Source organism: Canis lupus, chromosome 14, assembly GCF_011100685.1.
Source record: "Canis lupus familiaris isolate Mischka breed German Shepherd chromosome 14, alternate assembly UU_Cfam_GSD_1.0, whole genome shotgun sequence".
NCBI lineage: Eukaryota > Metazoa > Chordata > Mammalia > Carnivora > Canidae > Canis > Canis lupus.
This window is the reverse complement of record NC_049235.1, coordinates 34,711,440-34,728,526: the sequence shown is the minus strand read 5'-3', so window position 1 is coordinate 34,728,526 and position 17,087 is coordinate 34,711,440. Positions and strand designations below refer to the sequence as shown.

At 34.6% G+C, this 17,087-nt stretch overlaps 1 protein-coding gene across 3 annotated transcripts in view; it reads right to left on the bottom strand.

Moving 5' to 3' along the window:
• The window catches only part of ABCB5 (ATP binding cassette subfamily B member 5), a 186,681-nt gene that overhangs the window by 113,094 nt on the left and 56,500 nt on the right, over window positions 1-17,087 (bottom strand). For all 3 annotated transcript variants that reach the window (XR_005369524.1, XM_038557070.1, XM_038557071.1), the window contains exons 11-16: window positions 16,870-17,047; window positions 15,465-15,578; window positions 15,060-15,170; window positions 12,471-12,596; window positions 10,860-11,063; window positions 5,232-5,402 (exon numbers count right to left, since the gene is read on the bottom strand). Coding sequence is in view for 2 of the 3 variants with exons in the window: in XM_038557070.1 (XP_038412998.1) it covers window positions 5,232-5,402; window positions 10,860-11,063; window positions 12,471-12,596; window positions 15,060-15,170; window positions 15,465-15,578; window positions 16,870-17,047 (904 nt within the window). In the remaining variant the exon portion in view is untranslated. The remainder of the gene's footprint in view (window positions 1-5,231; window positions 5,403-10,859; window positions 11,064-12,470; window positions 12,597-15,059; window positions 15,171-15,464; window positions 15,579-16,869; window positions 17,048-17,087) is intronic.

The window sequence follows — 17,087 nt, the reverse complement described above, 5'->3', positions numbered from 1 at the left end:
TTTCTTAGTAGTAAAATATACATAACATGAAATTTTAGCCAGTTTCAACCATTTTAAAGTATATAATTTAGTGGCATTAAGTACACTTACATTGTTGTACAACCATCATCACTAACTCCAGAACTTTTTTTTCATTTCGCGCTGAAACTCTATACCCCTTTTAACCATAACTTCCCATTCCTCTCCTTCCCTTAGCCCTGGTAACCTCCATTTTACTGTCTATGAACATGACTATTCTAGGTATCTCCTATAAATGCAATCACAGTATTTGTTTTTTTGCATGTCTCTTTCAGTTAGCGTAACATCTTCTAGGGCCATGCTGTAGCATATGCTAGAATTTCCTTCCTTTTTAAGATTGAGTACTATTCCATTGTATATACATACATTTTGTTTATCCATTCATCTGTCTATGAGCATTTGGGTTGTTTCTATCTTTTGCCTATCGTGAATGATGCTATTATGAACACTAGTACACTAGTATACAAATATCTGCTTGACTTCCTTTTTTCAATTTTATTGGGTATATACCCAGAAGTGGAATTGCTGGATATATATATGGTAATTCTATCTTTAATAAGAGGCTAGTTTTTAAGAGTGATCTGGATTAAGATTTAGCTTAAGTCTCTAGCAAATATATAATCTTGGGGCAATATAGCATGGTGGCTATGTGAATGAGCTAAAGAAATGTGTCTGGGTCCACATTCTGGCTTCACTATTGTCTAGCTGTTATTCAATCTCTCTGTGCTTCAGTGTGCAAATCTGTAAAATTGGAAAAGAAGTGTTCTTGCCTCATTGGGTTCTTACAATGATTAGCTATTATCACCCATTTGTTCCTTTATTACACCTGAAATAATGACTCAAGAATGGCTTGATATATATATATATATATATATATATATATATATCAATTAAATATATAATATATATAATGACTCAATATATATTATATGTAAATATTTGTATACATGTCCATTTGTAGATTTTCTGAAGAGTTACAGTGGTTTATTTTTCCCTTTCTTAGTCAGATTCTCAATGGGGACCTGATCTATCAAAGAAGGCGAAGCACTACCCTAAAATAAATTAGTGATCTATATAGTTTAACACCAAGCCTAACAAATGTGAGCTTGATTAGGCAGGTTTATAAAATATTCCCTAATGCTTTTCGGATGAGATAGTCTCTATGCTACCTTTATTCTTTTGGCTAAATTCTAGCCAAGGAAATCCCCTTGCAGAAATTCCCTTTCTGTTCTCAACTATTATAATGTTGCTACAAATGGTCAAAAAAAAATAAAAATAAAAAAAAGAAGAAAAAATTGAATACATTCCTAATTCTACATACAAAAGCAAGATATTTAATTGACAAAGAGACATCAAAATGTGTAATAATTAACTTTTCTTTAACTTTGGATAATCGTTTCTTTGGGGTTAATTCAATAAAGTAGTCCACAGCTTAATGCAGCATACCAATTTTCTTATTGTTCAGTTCTCCAAGTAATATAAATATGTTAAGGGGCCTCTGAGAAAGATCAGCAGAGTGCATCACAGTAAGAAAGAACAGTAATGATAAAGAAAAGCCTATGAGCAGCTCTGCCTCTTCAAAGAATAAAACTGTAAGGGAAACCCTTCCCTCATAATTAGCAAGGGGTCTTTTTAGAGGTTCTCCATTGATGTGGTATAGCTGACCCTCCCTTGGTAATAACTATTTCTAGATTTGCATACCACTTTTAACATTTCAAAGAGCTTTCCAGGCTTTATCCCAAAGTCAGTGTGGGCTTCCTCTGCTTCCCCAGGGGCCTACAAGTGGTTACTGCCATTCCTCCTTTACTGGGACTGAATGGAAGCCTGCTGCATTGGCATGCTGGGTCCAAATCAGTAGCAGAGTGGAACCCCATAGCCTGTAGCATAAATCCTTATCCAGTTACCCTAGGTCCCTCTAATGAACATGATAAGTGAAGCAAAACTAATTTGCTGCAAGCCTAACTTAAGAAATCCAGAAAATAGAACTTCAGGCCTTGAAACTGTTTTCATCCAAAATGCATTTAACAAATGCTTATTGGCTGTCTACTAAGGACTAGGCATCATTCTAGTGTTGGAGACACTGCAGTTAACCAATCAAAGGCTTTGCCACCACTGAGTTTACATTCCAGTGGGGGAACAGAGACAACAAAATAAACAAATGCACACATAGTATGTTAGCTGATAAGAAGGGATATAGCATGTTTAAAGAGCAGCCAGTGTTGAGAGGAATGATGGGATGTGACGTTCCAGAAGGAGCTTGGAGCCTGACTCCATAGAACCTTGTAGCTTATTGTAAGGAATTTGGTTTTTACTGTGAAGAATGAGTTAAGAAGCCATTGGAGGATTTGAAGCTGAAGCATGACACGATCAGAATTACATTTTACTAGTATCACCTGACTGCTGTGTTAAAAAAGATTGTATGGGCATGGGCTGAGGCAGTAAGTTAGCTACTGCAGTAATCCAAGTGACGATAAGAGTGATAGATCCCTCATACTCTTTTTAGTCAAAATCCACCCTCTGTTCCAGGAAACTACTGATTTGATTTCTCTTTCTTTCTTTTTAAGATTTATATATTTTTATTCTAGAGAGACAGCATGAGTTGGGGGGGGGCACAGGAATTGAGAGAGAGAGAGAATCTTAAGCAGACTCTCCCCTGAGCATGGAGCCCAACATGGGGCTTGATCTCATGACCCTGAGTTTATGACCCAAGCCAAAATCAAGAATTGGACACTTAACTGACTGAGACCCCCAAGTGCTCCTTGATTTCTTTTTAAAAATCACTATGGATTAGTTTGACTGATTCTAGAGCTTGATATAAGTGGAAGACAATGGGGGTAATGGAAAGGAGGGGTTGGGAGGAACAAATGAAGGCTGGGTGTGGAGGGAGGTAGACACAGGTATTCAGCAATAATATATTTATCGTTCCTTCTTTATTTGGTTAGTAGCTTTAAGATATTTTGAGCTGTAAAAATGTGCTAACTATTGTAAGTTAGGCCGTTTTATGCAGCAGGTCTGAGAGTTCTTAGATGAACAGAAATGAGATCTGCTGCATGCCATCCTTTCTAAGTAGGGGCCTCTCCACAGGTGTGATTCTATAATTGCCCTCTGTGTGGTATGTATAGAAGATGCTCATGGCACTGGAGCTTTCATTACTTTGCTTGTATTTTAATTCTCCTCTTTGCTATGAGTCATTTTCCAATAAACTTAGGCATATATAATTATTCAATTTATTGTGCTACTTGTCACGTCATTGGTTACCATTTACCTTCATCCCACAAAAGACCAGCAAAACCTACTTAAAGCAGTTTCACACCTGTATATCTCCACCATGTCAATAATCCCCTCATCTTTAAAAACTGAAAAACTATAATAGTAAATGAATTTAAAAAACCTTAAATTCCTTCATAGTTCTGCCATACAACTGTTGGTATTTTCATATATGTTGTCCTCAATTTTGTGCACATGCACACCTATTGTATATAATTGTAATCATAGTTTACATTTTGTGTTGTTCTCTTTTTATTATGGTATAGATTTTAACAGGTAGTAAAAAAGACTTTTATTAGTTTAATATGTTACCAAGCAGCTATTATTTTAAAAGTCTGAACAGGTTCTGACTGCCTGAAGTGATTAACACATTGGATGAAAAAGCAATGGACCCTTAACCTCTAAACAACACTGTACCCTCTCACAATATGTTTTTAAAAATCTTATATATATGTTCATTATATCTCAATAAAACAAAGGCAAATCTTAGTTAAAAGACAGTAATGTTAAGTGTAATTTTTTTGTACATTCAAGCCCTAAGTAACTAAGCATCACCACTGAACACAATTCTGTGCATTTTGCACAATCTGTGCATTCCACAGATAGAGCCCAGTCCTAGTTACTGAGTATAAAAAAATGAATAAAGCATCAGTCATCATTAGAGGGAATCACTGTTTCTTCTCCATCAAAATAAACCAAATTGGCAAAGTGTCTACAATAAACATGGACTTTCATATCATTTGTTTGCTTTACAGAAATAAGAAATATCATGAACATCATGTGGCACTTATTGTATGATGGAAACTAGGGTAAAAACTTACACAATATGATTTACAAGTTGATAATAATAACTAATAGATTATTCAATAAGCAGTGGGCACTCTGGCTGCCAATATCCATTTCTCGTTGCACAAAGTTCGTATTTAAAAAGAAAAAGCCTGTAATTTTCTTAGACAGGAAAACACAACAGATTTTCAAACAGACTCAAAGTAATATGTGCCATTAAGCCTTCTGAAGGGTTTGAAGGCCATGATTTAAAAGAGGGGTTGGGAGTCGCCTGGGCGGCTCAGTCAGTTAAGTGTTTACTCTTAATTTCAGCTCAACTCTTGATCTCAGGTTCTTGAGATTCAGCCTTGTGTCAGGCTTCACCCTCAGTGGGGAGTCTGCTTGAGATTCTCCCTCTTCCTCTCCCACTGCACCTCCCCCTGCTCCTTCTCTCTTAAATAAATAAATCTTTTTTAAAAAAGTAAAAGAACGGCTGCTCATTAAAAAAAGTATTTGATGGTTTTTCATATCATTGCCACCAACTACTTTCTGAAATGCAATGCAGTTTGGTAAAGTACCATCCCTGCATTGTGGTCCTAAACCATATCAGTAGCATGTAGTAAGCAGGGGGTTAGTGTGAAGTTAGAGGATCCAGGGCTCTTAGAGGAGCTTGGTTCAGGGCCAGCACAAACAACACTATTTGCTTCCCCACTGGAGGTGAAATTAAGTTAAAACCTCTTGGGTTGGGGGGGGGGGGCAAAAAAAAAAGAAAGAAAAAAAAAAAACCTCTTGGGTTTAAAGAGGAAAAATAGGTCACAGAAGAGAACCCCACAAGTGTGTATAGAAGAGGCTAAGAGTGGATATGGTTATAGCTATGATGGTGGTAGTGATGTGGGGTTACTATGGGAAGTGTACAGTGCATACCTATTCAAAAGGAGGCATATATGGGATGATTGCTTGGATATCAGCCTCTTATATGTTTATAGCACCAACTACAGCATCTTTTCTCATCCAAATCACTTCCTGTAGCCAACATATATACATTTTTACAAGGGTGAATACTCTGCATCAATACCTTAAAGAGACTGAACTCAAGAAATAATCTGCAGAGCCAAACTCTCTTGTGTTAAAAACAGTGTTGAACTAGGAATATGGAAACAAGAAATGATCTGCTCACTTACCTTCTCCAGTGCAGCTTGAACAACTGATTCACTTTCTGTGTCTAGGGCAGATGTAGCCTCATCTAAGATCAGGATTTTTGGTTTTCGAACTAAAGCTCGAGCAATTGCGATTCTCTGTTTCTGTCCTCCACTCATTTGTGCTCCTTTTTCTCCTACCAAGGTATTAAATTTCTAATGAAAAATAGGAAAAGCACAGAAACAGAAGGCAGCATGATCAAATCATTTGAACAGGAAATGACAATCACAGTTGTGTTTTAATACCAGCTTAATCACTACTTCAGCCTGTCTGCTTTTGACCTTTGATTTATTCTTAGTAAAAACAAACAACTATTTGAAAAAGAAAAGTCAAGTAAAGAAGAGACCTAAGAAAAATTTGGCTAGGACAAAAAAATATGATAATCAAGGATTTTTAGGAAGATTAATAATAATTTGAACCAATTTTCAAAGTTTTTAAAGATAGTTTTAGAATGCATTGATATCTTTAAAAGAACCTCAGTAATACAACTACACTCTTAACTATTATTTGAAAGGCTGACTAGCCATTTAATATATTACTCAAAATTTCCTTCCTGGATATTCTGAAAAAAAGTATGAAAAACATTAATGCAAAAACAAACTTCTCAAAAATTTTTTCATCTTGGGACAATTTTAGGCCTTTTATTATTTTATTTTTTTTTTATTTTTGGGCATATATATTTTTAACAGAGTAGATATCATTAGATATTTGAGATCGGAGATAATTTCTAGAGCTAACAAAACATAGTTAGCAATACTGTATTGGGTTAGGTCCATGGTCCAAAACTCGTTTCTTCAAGGATATAAATTTAAATAGTATTTCTAAACCTTTGATTATTCTAGAGTCTGACCTTCACATTTAAAAAAACATAAACCTTATTGAGAAATAATTTATATACAGTAAAGTGCACACATTTTAAGGATAGTTTTATGAGTTTTGACAAATGAGTATAGCCGTGTTACCACCACTCCAATACAGATATAGAACATTTCTATCACCCTAGAAAGTTTCCTCATGAATCTTTCCAGTCCAAATCCACACATTGATTTGATTTTTTGTCACTATAAATTAATTTCACTAGTTCTAGAACTTCAAATAAATAGAATCATACAATGCATACCTTTTATTTATTTAGTTTTTAAAGCAGTTTTAGGTTGATAGTATAATTGAGAGGAAGGTATAGAGATTTCCCATATACCTTTGCCACACACATGCACAGTGTCCCCCTTTATCAACATCCTCCACCAGAGTGGTACATTTGTTATAACTGATGAACCTACTACATTGACACATCATAATCACCCAAGTCCATAGTTTATATTAGGATTCACTCTTGGTGGTGTACTTTCAATGAGTTTGGACAAATGCGTAATGACATTTGCATTGTTACAGTATCATACAGAGTATTTTCACTACCCTAAAAATCCTCTGTGTTCTGCCTATTCATCCCCACCTGCACCTCAAACTCTGACAACCACACACCTTTTTTACTGTTTCTATAGTTTTGCCTTTTCAAGAATGTCATAGAGTTGAAATTACATAGTATGTAGCTTTTTCAGATCCAGCTTTTTCAGATTGGTTTCTTCCACTTAGTAATATGCATTTAAGATTTTTCCATGTGTTCATGGCTTGATCGATCATTTCTTTTTAGCCCTGAATAATGAATGTCCCATTGTCTGGACATACCACTGTTTATTTATTCATTCATTTATTCATTCACTGACTGAAGGACATCTTGGTTGCTTCCAAGCCTTGGTGATGCAAATAAAGCTCCTATAAACATTTGTGTGTAGGTTTTTATGTGAATTTAAGTTTTCAACTCCTTTGGGTGAATACCAAGGAGCATGATTATTAATAATATGATAAGAATATATTTAGTTTTACAACAAACTGTCTTCCCAAATGTTCCTATAGACTTGAGAATTGGTTTGTTGATAATCACAAAATACCTGCTGGGATTTTGATTGGAATTGCACTGAATCTATAGATCAAGTTGGGAAGAACTGACATCTGGCAATACTGAGTCTTTCTCTCTACAAACATGGAATATCACTCCATTGAAAAAATTCTTTGATTTCATTCATCAGTCTTGCAGTTTTCTTTATATAGATCTTGTACATACTTTGTTAGATTTATGCCTAAGTAATTCATTTTTTGGATGCTAATGTAAATGGTATTGTGCTTTTTTAAAAAGATTTTATTTATTTATTTGAGAGACAGTGAGAGAGAGTGAGCACATGCAAGAGAGCATGAGCAGTGGGGAAGGGTAGAGGGAGAGGGAAAAGCAGACTCCCCACTAGGCAAGGAGCTCAATGCAGGACTCAATCCCAGGATCTTGGGATCATGACCTAAGCTGAAGGCAGACACAAACAACTGAGCCACCCAGGTGCCCCTAGGATTGTGCTTTTATTTTTTTTATTTTTTTTTTTCCCAAGGATTGTGCTTTTAATATCAGATTCCACTTGTTCATTGCTGATATATAGGAAAATGACTGACTTTTGTATATTAACCTTGTATGCTGCAGCCTTGCCATAATTGCAGTGTGTGCTTTTTTGGTCTGTCTTACCTAGCATAATATTTTTGAGATTCATCCACATTGTGTGTATCAGCAATTCACCCCTATTTATTTCTGAGTAGTGCTTCACACAATGTGAATCTACCTTGGGTTACCAAATTCAACAAAAACAGATAAAAACAAAAAAAATACAGAGCTCAGTTAATTTCGATTTTCTGTTATCAGTGACTACTTCTTTAGCATATCTCATACAATATTTGGGATATGCTAATATTATTCATTTATGCTAAAACTAATGCTAAAACTTATGCTAAAATTATTCGTTGTTCATCTGAAATTCAAAATGTACTGAAAACTTTGTATTTCATCTAACAACCATATATCAATCAAATTTGTCCATTCAGCCGCTGATGAACATTTGGATTGTTTCTAACTTTTGAATATTATGAATAACACTGCTATGAACATTCATGTACATAATGTTCTTGTCAGTTTCTAGACACACACAAAAAAGACTCCTGGGATTTTGATTGGTATAGCAATAAATTTATCAATTTTAGGAGGACACATATCTTTAAAAATACTGAATATCTAAATCAATGAATAAGTTACATTCTATTTACTTAGATCTTGAGTTTCTCTCAGAAATGTTTCATATTTTTCATATAGAAGATTTATACCTTACACTAAATTTATTCTATTTTAATATTTTTGATGCTATTGTGAATGGAACTTTTAATTTTATTACTTGTTTATTTTAAAGATTTTATTTACTTATTTGAGAGAGCACAAGCAGGAGACAGGGGAAGAGGGAGAGGGAGAAGCAGGATCTCCACTGAGCAGGTAGGCTGATGCAGCGCTCCCAGGAACCTGGGATCATGACCTGAGTCAAAGGCAGACTCTTAACTGATGAAGCCACCGAGGCACCCTGCCACTTTTAATTTTAATTTTAATTTCATTTGTAATTGTTGCTACTATTTAGATATCTAATTGACTTTTTTATAGTTATAGGTCTTTCTAAAATTATCTAGTTATATTTTAAAAAATATATATTTTTTTATTTGACAGAAAGAAGAGAGAGAGGGAAAGAGAGCACACAAGCAGGGGGAGTGGCGGGCAGAGGGAGAGGGAGAAGCAGGATCCCTACAGAGCAGGGAGCCCAGTGTGGGAACCAACACCATCCAAAAGCAGACACCCAATGGACTGAGCCATCCAGGCGCCCCTATCTACTTATTTTGAATGAGTTTTGGTAGTCTGTGTCTTTCAATGAATTGACCCTCAACTAAGTTGTCAAATTCACCGGCATAACTTTGCTCATAGTATTCCTGTAACCTTTTAATCTCTTTGAGATCAATAGTGATTGATGTATTATCTTTTATTCCTGATATTGGTAATTTCTCTTCTCTTTTTTGATTTTTATCAGCCTTGTTATCATTTTATTGATTTCATTAGTCTTTTCAAACAAACAGCTTTTGATTTTAATGACTCTTTCTAGTGTTTTCTGTTTTTGCTGTCACTGATTTTTGCTCGAATCTTATTTTCCCTTCTGCTTGCTTTGCTTTCAACTTGCTCTTCTTACTCTAGTTTCTCAAACTGGAAACTTCATTTACAGATTTTGGATCTTTTTTCTTTTCCAAAAGAAGAATTTAATGCTGTAAGTTTCTCTGAAAGTAGTTCTTTAACTGTATTTCTCTTAAACTGTATTTCTCTTAAGTAGTTCTTTAACTGTATTTCACAAATACTGATACACAGAAGTTTTATTTTTATTTAGTTTAAGATAGACATTAATTTTCCTTGAAACTTTCTCTTTCAGCCATAGATTATTTAGAAATGACTTATTTAATTTTCAAATATTTGGATTTTCTAGTCTATAGCCATGCCATCCTGAACATGCCTGATCTTGCCAAATATTTGTGGATTTTCCAGATATATTTGTTACTGATTTCTATAATTTTATTATGGTGCGAGAACATTTTTTGTATGTTCTTTGAAATTGCAAAGTTGTTTTTTTTTTAATGGCCCAGAATATTGTTTATCTCAGTGACTGTTCCCTATAAACTTGAAAAGAAGGTATTCTGCTGTTATTGGGTGGAGGGTTCTATAAATGTCAGATCTAATTGGTTGACAGAATTGTTCAGGTCATCTATAGCCTTACTGATTTTCTGCCTACTTGTTCTATCAAGTGCTAAAGGCTTCAGCTAAAATTGTGGGTTTGCCTATTTCTCCTTTCAAGTGTAGCAGTTTTTGCTTCATGCATTTTGAAGCTTTTCTTAAGCGAATAAACATTTAGATTATGATTTCTTGCTTATGGGTCATAGTTTCCTGTTTCTTTGTATATTTAATTGTTGCAGAGTATATACTGAATTCTGTGCATGTCATGTTGGAGACTCTGAATTCTGTTTCCTTCTGAAAACAAAGTTGGTTTTTGTTTTAGTAAGCAATTCAAGCCCTGATCAATCATTTTGAACTTGTGTAATCCCGGTTTTTTGCTTTGTTGGGGTGAATCTGTAGAAAATCTCTTAAACTTGGCAAGGCTCAACCTATAGGTTCTATCTCCTCTGGGAAATCTTGTCATGGTTTGGTTTTAGAATTTGTTAGAGCAGGTCTAAAGTCAGCCTACTCTAAGGTACGGTCTTTACACTTTTTTTTTTTTTTTTTTTTTTTTTTTTTTTTGGTCTTTACTCTTAATTTAAGATGTGGTTTTGGGGTCTCGTTACACTGTGACATTCCCACTATTAGCCACAAGATGGCCTTACAAATCAACATTTTGCAGACAGCAAAATTCTCAGCTTGGACTAATGATTTTGTCTCATATTTCTTTGTTATATTTTAATACATCTTTGAATTATTTTTCTTTTCTAGATACAGTGAGAACCAGTAAGAACTAAATATGATTTTTAAAACTTGACCTTTCAATAGTGCATTTCTACTTTTGGTTGCTGCCATGCTTTCTCATTCATAGATATTTCATCTAGGACAATCCAATAATTATTCACACTCCCCCTACTCTGTAGAGGTTATTGTTTTGTAATCTTATTTTGGAATATTGCACTGCTTTAGTTCTAAGCTAAAGACACAGGCTACATAGTGTACTTACATTGGGAAATGCCATTATAAAATCATAAGCATTTGCTTCCTTTGCTGCTTTCTTAATCTCTTCATCAGTCACTCCATCTCGTCCATATTTAATATTGTTATGAATGGTGGTCCCAAACAAAACAGGCTCTTGGCTGACCACTCCAATATGTTCTCGATAATGCTGCACATTTAAAGTTCTGATATCATTTTCATCCACCATGATCTGCCAATTCAAAGGAATGAATCATACTGTGATGCCTTATGCTGCATTAGGTTTAGAGTCTTTTTTACTAGTTCAAACCATAAGCTGAGAAGCAGAGTATTTCAGGGATCAGACTGACTTATTTTGATAAAATATTTATAATATGTATATTGTCAACAGACTTCTTCTGATTGATGGGAACCAAAAAAATGTAAAAAAAAACTAGCTTAAAATCTTGTCAAACTACCTGAATATCTTTATTCTAAGACCCACAAATTAGTTACTATGTAGATACATGTGACAGGAGCCATAAATATTATCATGTCAACACATGTAACAAACTTCAGTTTTGTTATTTTAAGACTGATGTGACCTTTGTATTTTTCTAGGAAATTTTTTAAAATTTTTATTTATTTAAGTAATTTCTACACCCTCCCTGGGGCTCAAGCTAACAACCCTGAGATCCAGAGTCCCATGCTCTTCTGATTGAGCCAGCCAGGTGATCCTAGGAAACATTCTCTCTTCTCAACACCCCATTTCACAGCAAAAGGCACAGGTATCTTCTATTCATTTGCATAAATAATAGAATTTGTAAATGAACAAAGGCTTCTTCATAGATAGTGCCATTACTCATTACTCCCAAATATTCCAATGACAGAGTCAGGGTTTGATAATTATAACTCATAGAGCCTTTCTTCCTCCCCAACTCTGGTATTCTCTCTGGGCACAGGTATTCTATGCAACTACTTTATGTATGAAATGCATATTTCATACATCTAATAATTTATTTATTTAACAGCATGAATAAATGACTAATATACTCCAAATGAGGACTTATGAAGTCAAATTTAAATGAAACCAAGCTCTAGCAGGGTAGATTTTCTTCTAAATAGCTGGAAGTCTGAATAGAAGCATTAAGAATTATGCTTCTGTGACTATCATAATCTTGTTCTCCATGCTATTTTCAAGGGTAAAAAAGTCAAGTGCAGCATTAGGGATAGTAGAAAAAAATGAGAGAGTATATTTTCTACAGGTATTCTTCTGGGATGTTTTGAGAAACTGAAAATCTTGTAAATTCTAGGTACTACAATTATGTTATTATTCTCCACTGCTTTCATCACCTTCTAATATACTATATAATTTACTTATTTGTTGGTCTCTATTTATTACAGTGTAAGCTTGATGAGGGCAGAGGTTTTCATGCTTTGCTCATTAATGTACCCCAGGACCCAGAATAGTGCCTAGCACACAGTAGGTGTTCAATAAATATTTGGTGAATGAATGAATATGCAGAAAATAAAATGAAATGTCTTCTATCAGCTCCACTGTTAAAAATTAGAAGTTGATATAGCTGTAAGCTCTCTATAATATGTGATATTTCCTAATTTCAGCATGCAGGCTATGAATGATTTTGCTAGGTGCACTTACAAAGCCGTTGTCAGGATCATATAACCTTTGTAGAAGTTGGACTATAGTACTCTTCCCACTGCCACTGGGGCCAACCAAGGCTACTGTCTCTCCAGACTTAATTTTGAGATTCAGATCTTTCAGAATCTATTGGGATATAGGGGAAAAATATTATAAAAGTAGGTGAGAATATGATTCATATATTTTCAGAAATTTAATGTATAATGAATTCTTCTGTGACACTTAAAAACAAATTTAGATCTTATTTTGTTTCATGTACATGTATAATAAAAATCTACATAATTTTAGAAAATGATGTTCAAAAAATCTCTTGCCATCTCTCTATATAAAGAGGAGATCTAGATTAAGAGTACTCCTAGAATATTAACTAGCCATAGCAAACTGTCCACATTTTGAATTTACATCAATTTCATGTCTACCAAGTTAGTGAAAGTAACTATCTTGCCAGATATCTTCATGAGCTATTTAAGGAAATTCTTTCTCTTAAAAAACATATTTAACATTATTGCAAAATATATTGCCAAGTAAAGCAACCAGCAAGACTCTTTAGGTGCTCCCATGAATGGGATTCCACCATTAGAAACCCAGCTTTACTAGTGCTAGATCTCATGGGGATATTTCAACTTGAGGTAGCACTTTAAAATTTTTCTCAATAACTGAGAGTTGCTATCAGATTTCAGTGTCCCAGAGACATGCAATGTGAGAGAAGCCTGACAAATAATTACCCTACCAAAAAAAAAAAAAAAAAATTACCCTACCAAAATGACAATGGTAATCAAACCCTCACCTATTTTTGCTTGCATTTATATGTATTCAGGCTTAAAACATGGGAATCTCTCCTTGGACTCTTACTTTGATTTCCCCATTTATAAAGAAACAGACCCTTCAAATATGCTAAACATAAAATTTTCAAAGGGCCAAGCAGAGAAGAATTCTGTTAAGGAGGTTAGAAACTGGAGACTCCATGGGGATCCCTGGGTGGCGCAGCGGTTTGGCGCCTGCCTTTGGCCCGGGGCCTGATCCTGGACACCCGGGATCGAATCACATCGGGCTCTCGGTGCATGGAGCCTGCTTCTCCCTCTGCCTATGTCTCTGCCTCTCTCTCTGTGACTATCATAAGTAAATAAAAATTAAAAAAAAAAAAAAAAAGAAACTGGGGACTCCTGGTGGGAATACCTCCTCTCCCATCTGTGCTTTTACTCTGGAGTTGGTTTCTATACTTTCCTTGGCAGAATCAATTTTGTTTATTTAAAGTAGCAAACTTTTTCTTTGTTTAAAATTATTCATTCTTTAGCTTAAAAAAAAGGGGGCCATTTTTTAAAAGTTCACTTAAAAATAGTTGTTTAAAACCTAGAGAACACTTTACCATGCAATATGATGGCAAATTGGTATGTAAGTCTCCAAGAACCAACCCAAGTGTAGTTGCAAATGCTGCATTTATGTTAAGAAAAATGGCAGAAGATAACACTATTCCAATAATGGTAATTAAGTAATAAAAGTTAAAAAAAATAAAGAGCTTTCAATTAAAGACTTAGAGAAAAATAAGGAAGTAGGAGTAGATAGATCTATTCTGGACAGAAGTTATGCAGGGAGCATTTGGGCACTTTAAAAGGCATTAAAGGTTGATGGCATTATTAATTTTTATCAATTTTACTTAAAACCATGGTTTCCTTTTTCTTTAAGATTTTATTTATTTATTCAAGAGAGAGCAAGAGATTAGGGGGAGGAGCAGAGGGAGAAAGACAAGCAGACTTCATCCTGAGCATGCAGCTCAATGGGGTTTAATCTCAGAACCCTGAGATCATGACCTGAGTCAAAACCAAGAGTCAATGCTTAGCCAACTGAGCCACTCAGGAGCCCCATGGTCTTCTTTTTCTATGAAATGGATGTTCTATTAGTAATTGTTCTTTGCAATTTTTGACTGTAACCACCTTTTTAGATAAATACACTAATAAAATGAAAAAAAAATAAGACAGAAGAGACAGATAAATATTTTCACAAGAACTTGTCAAAGACTAAATGATGGAGGGTGATAAACTTTTTGTTGCATGTGTGTTTGTGCACACATGTGAGTATTTGTATATATCTAAAAGTGAGAAAGAAAGTACCTGAAACACAAATGCTGGTGCAGTAAAGCTCTCAGGAAAGGGAGAAGGGAAAGTCATAACATGTGGATAATTTCTCAGGGTTAGAGACTAGACGGTTAAAATGAGTGTCTCTGTTGTGTAGGATAATATCCAGGGACCATCAATAGGTGATGCCATCAATCCAAGACATTTTAGTGTGCTCCCAAATGCAGGGGATAGGAATTCCAGGGAGTTGAAAATGTTTCAGTTGAATGCAGAAAAGAGGCTGCAAAATGTAACTTAGCTCTTCCAGAGTTTTTTATCCATTACTGATCTTTCCTTCCCTCCTACTTTTCCTCCTTCTCCCTTTCTCTCTCTCTCTCTCTTCTTTCTCTCCTGAAGTCTTAAAGAAAAGTAGCAAAATCTTGGTCAAAATGATCCTAAATAATCTCTTAAGAGGAGATCTTAGCCAGTATAAGATAATGGCAGAAAACTGCACAATTCTATAATTAAATTAAGGTACCTTGACAGATGGTCTTGATGGATAATTGAAAGAAACATTTTTAAATTCCACTGTTCCTTCTATGCATTCTGGTTTATATCCTGTTGTTGAAAAGTTATCTATAGCAGGTTTCTTGGAAAAACAAAGAAAATGTTATAAAAATTCAACAACACTGTATCTCCTAAAAATAGTTTAAAGAAGGTTTACTTTTACAATATTTTCTGTTTCAGAAGTATATTGAGTTAGACATGAAGATTTCAATAAAACACAATGTCCTTGTGGAAGAGTTAAAACAATCTCTTTCCACAGCCAATTTCCCAACATGGATTTTGCCCATCTTTTTGTTTTAGTGAAATGAGTGTGTCATTTTTTGGTTTCTTTCTTGTAGTAATGGTAGTTATCTTTCAAAGCAATTTGAAGTCTTACCTTATCAATAACCTGGAAAATATTAAAGGCAGCTCCTCTGGCTATAGTGAAGGTTTCAAAGTTAGGGGCTGCTGTTCCAATGCAGTAACTACTGTGGATTACACTAAAAAAAACCTATAGGAACAAGAAAATAATATTTACTCTCTCCAGTTATGTAAGAGAGACAACAGAATGAAGTGTATATGTTGTTGAGATTCAGAGAGATATTAGGAGAATTAGGTAGAAAGAATGGAACCTCCTGTCAAACATAAAGGAAACAAGTTAATTTAAGTATGATAGCTTTTTCTTAATGCGGAACAACTTTTGATTGTCCCATAGTCTTCTTATCATCTGCTGGGAAGTCTGAGTAGGAAAATCTGCTTACTGAGGAGTGCTTACTGGTTGACTGAGGAGGTGAATTGCACTCTCTCCTTGCTGGTCAATTCCTTAAACTTTACAAAGGATGTGATACATTTCACTAGCATAGAGACGTTACACTATTTCTGTCCAACAGTTTCTAAATTCTTGTATTATTGGACGTCTTTCAGTTTCAGACAGACAGATCTCTGCAAAAAGTGAAATAAGGAAAGAACCCCATAAGCCAGATGCTTTTTCCCTATCTTACAAATGAGGAAGCTTAGGTTTAGCAAGTAATTTGCCCAAAGTCACACATAAATTGAGAAGAAAAGATGTGCCCCAAATTCCTTATGCTCAAGTTTCATTTACATAAAAGTCTTAATTATGAAAGTCTCAAATGCAAAAGATAACTTTAGTTGACAAAAAAGAAATCTACATAGAATGGGAAGACCAAATGAAACTGAAATATATAGACCAGATCAATTCAGTTCAGCAAGACAAATTTTTCTTAATGCTGAACTTAACTCTTTATTGTTGAAACTTGAAGGAATAATTGAATAAATTCAAATTTAATGCATAACCCCTAAGAGTTTTTTTTTTAATCTCTAATTGTGATGTTGGGCAGAGCTGTAGATAGTATGTCTTTAACATTACTATATGCTAAAAGGACAGAGGAAGGGAAGGAGAGTTTAATCTACAGAATATTTCCAGAGGGAAGACAGTCAACAAGGTGAATCTAGAGTACCATCTTACCTCAGCAAGTTTGAAAAGGAAAAGTCTCACTAGAGTTTGGCCTTTTTGACTGTTGGATTAAGAAAACTCAATATCCTAGTGGAGAATTCATTTATGAGTCTTGTAAAAGCATGGTGCTTTTAAAGATACATTGGATGAATAAATCCTGCCAATTCAAAATTATAATTTAAAGGTATATATAAAGCATTTGATGGAAACAAATATTTGTTAAAAACATTCATCTTTGGATATTCATCATCATTCAAAGACAAATTTTTAGTAAATTCTAGATAAGAGACTATATAGGCCAGTTACTTTGCTCTCAAACAAGACTTACAGCAAGAACAGTTCCGATGGTATAACCAGGTTCTCCACTAAGAATCAAGGAGGTTCCATACCAAAAAGCAAGTCCATAGGTTCCAATCATAAAAAAGTAAACTGCACCAAGAGAGAGTTTTGAAGCTATAGCCTTTTTTATGCCAACATCCTTTGCATCTTTTAGATTCTGTGTATACCTGAAAAAGACAAAATGCAATGTAATAGACTTTGGGAAAA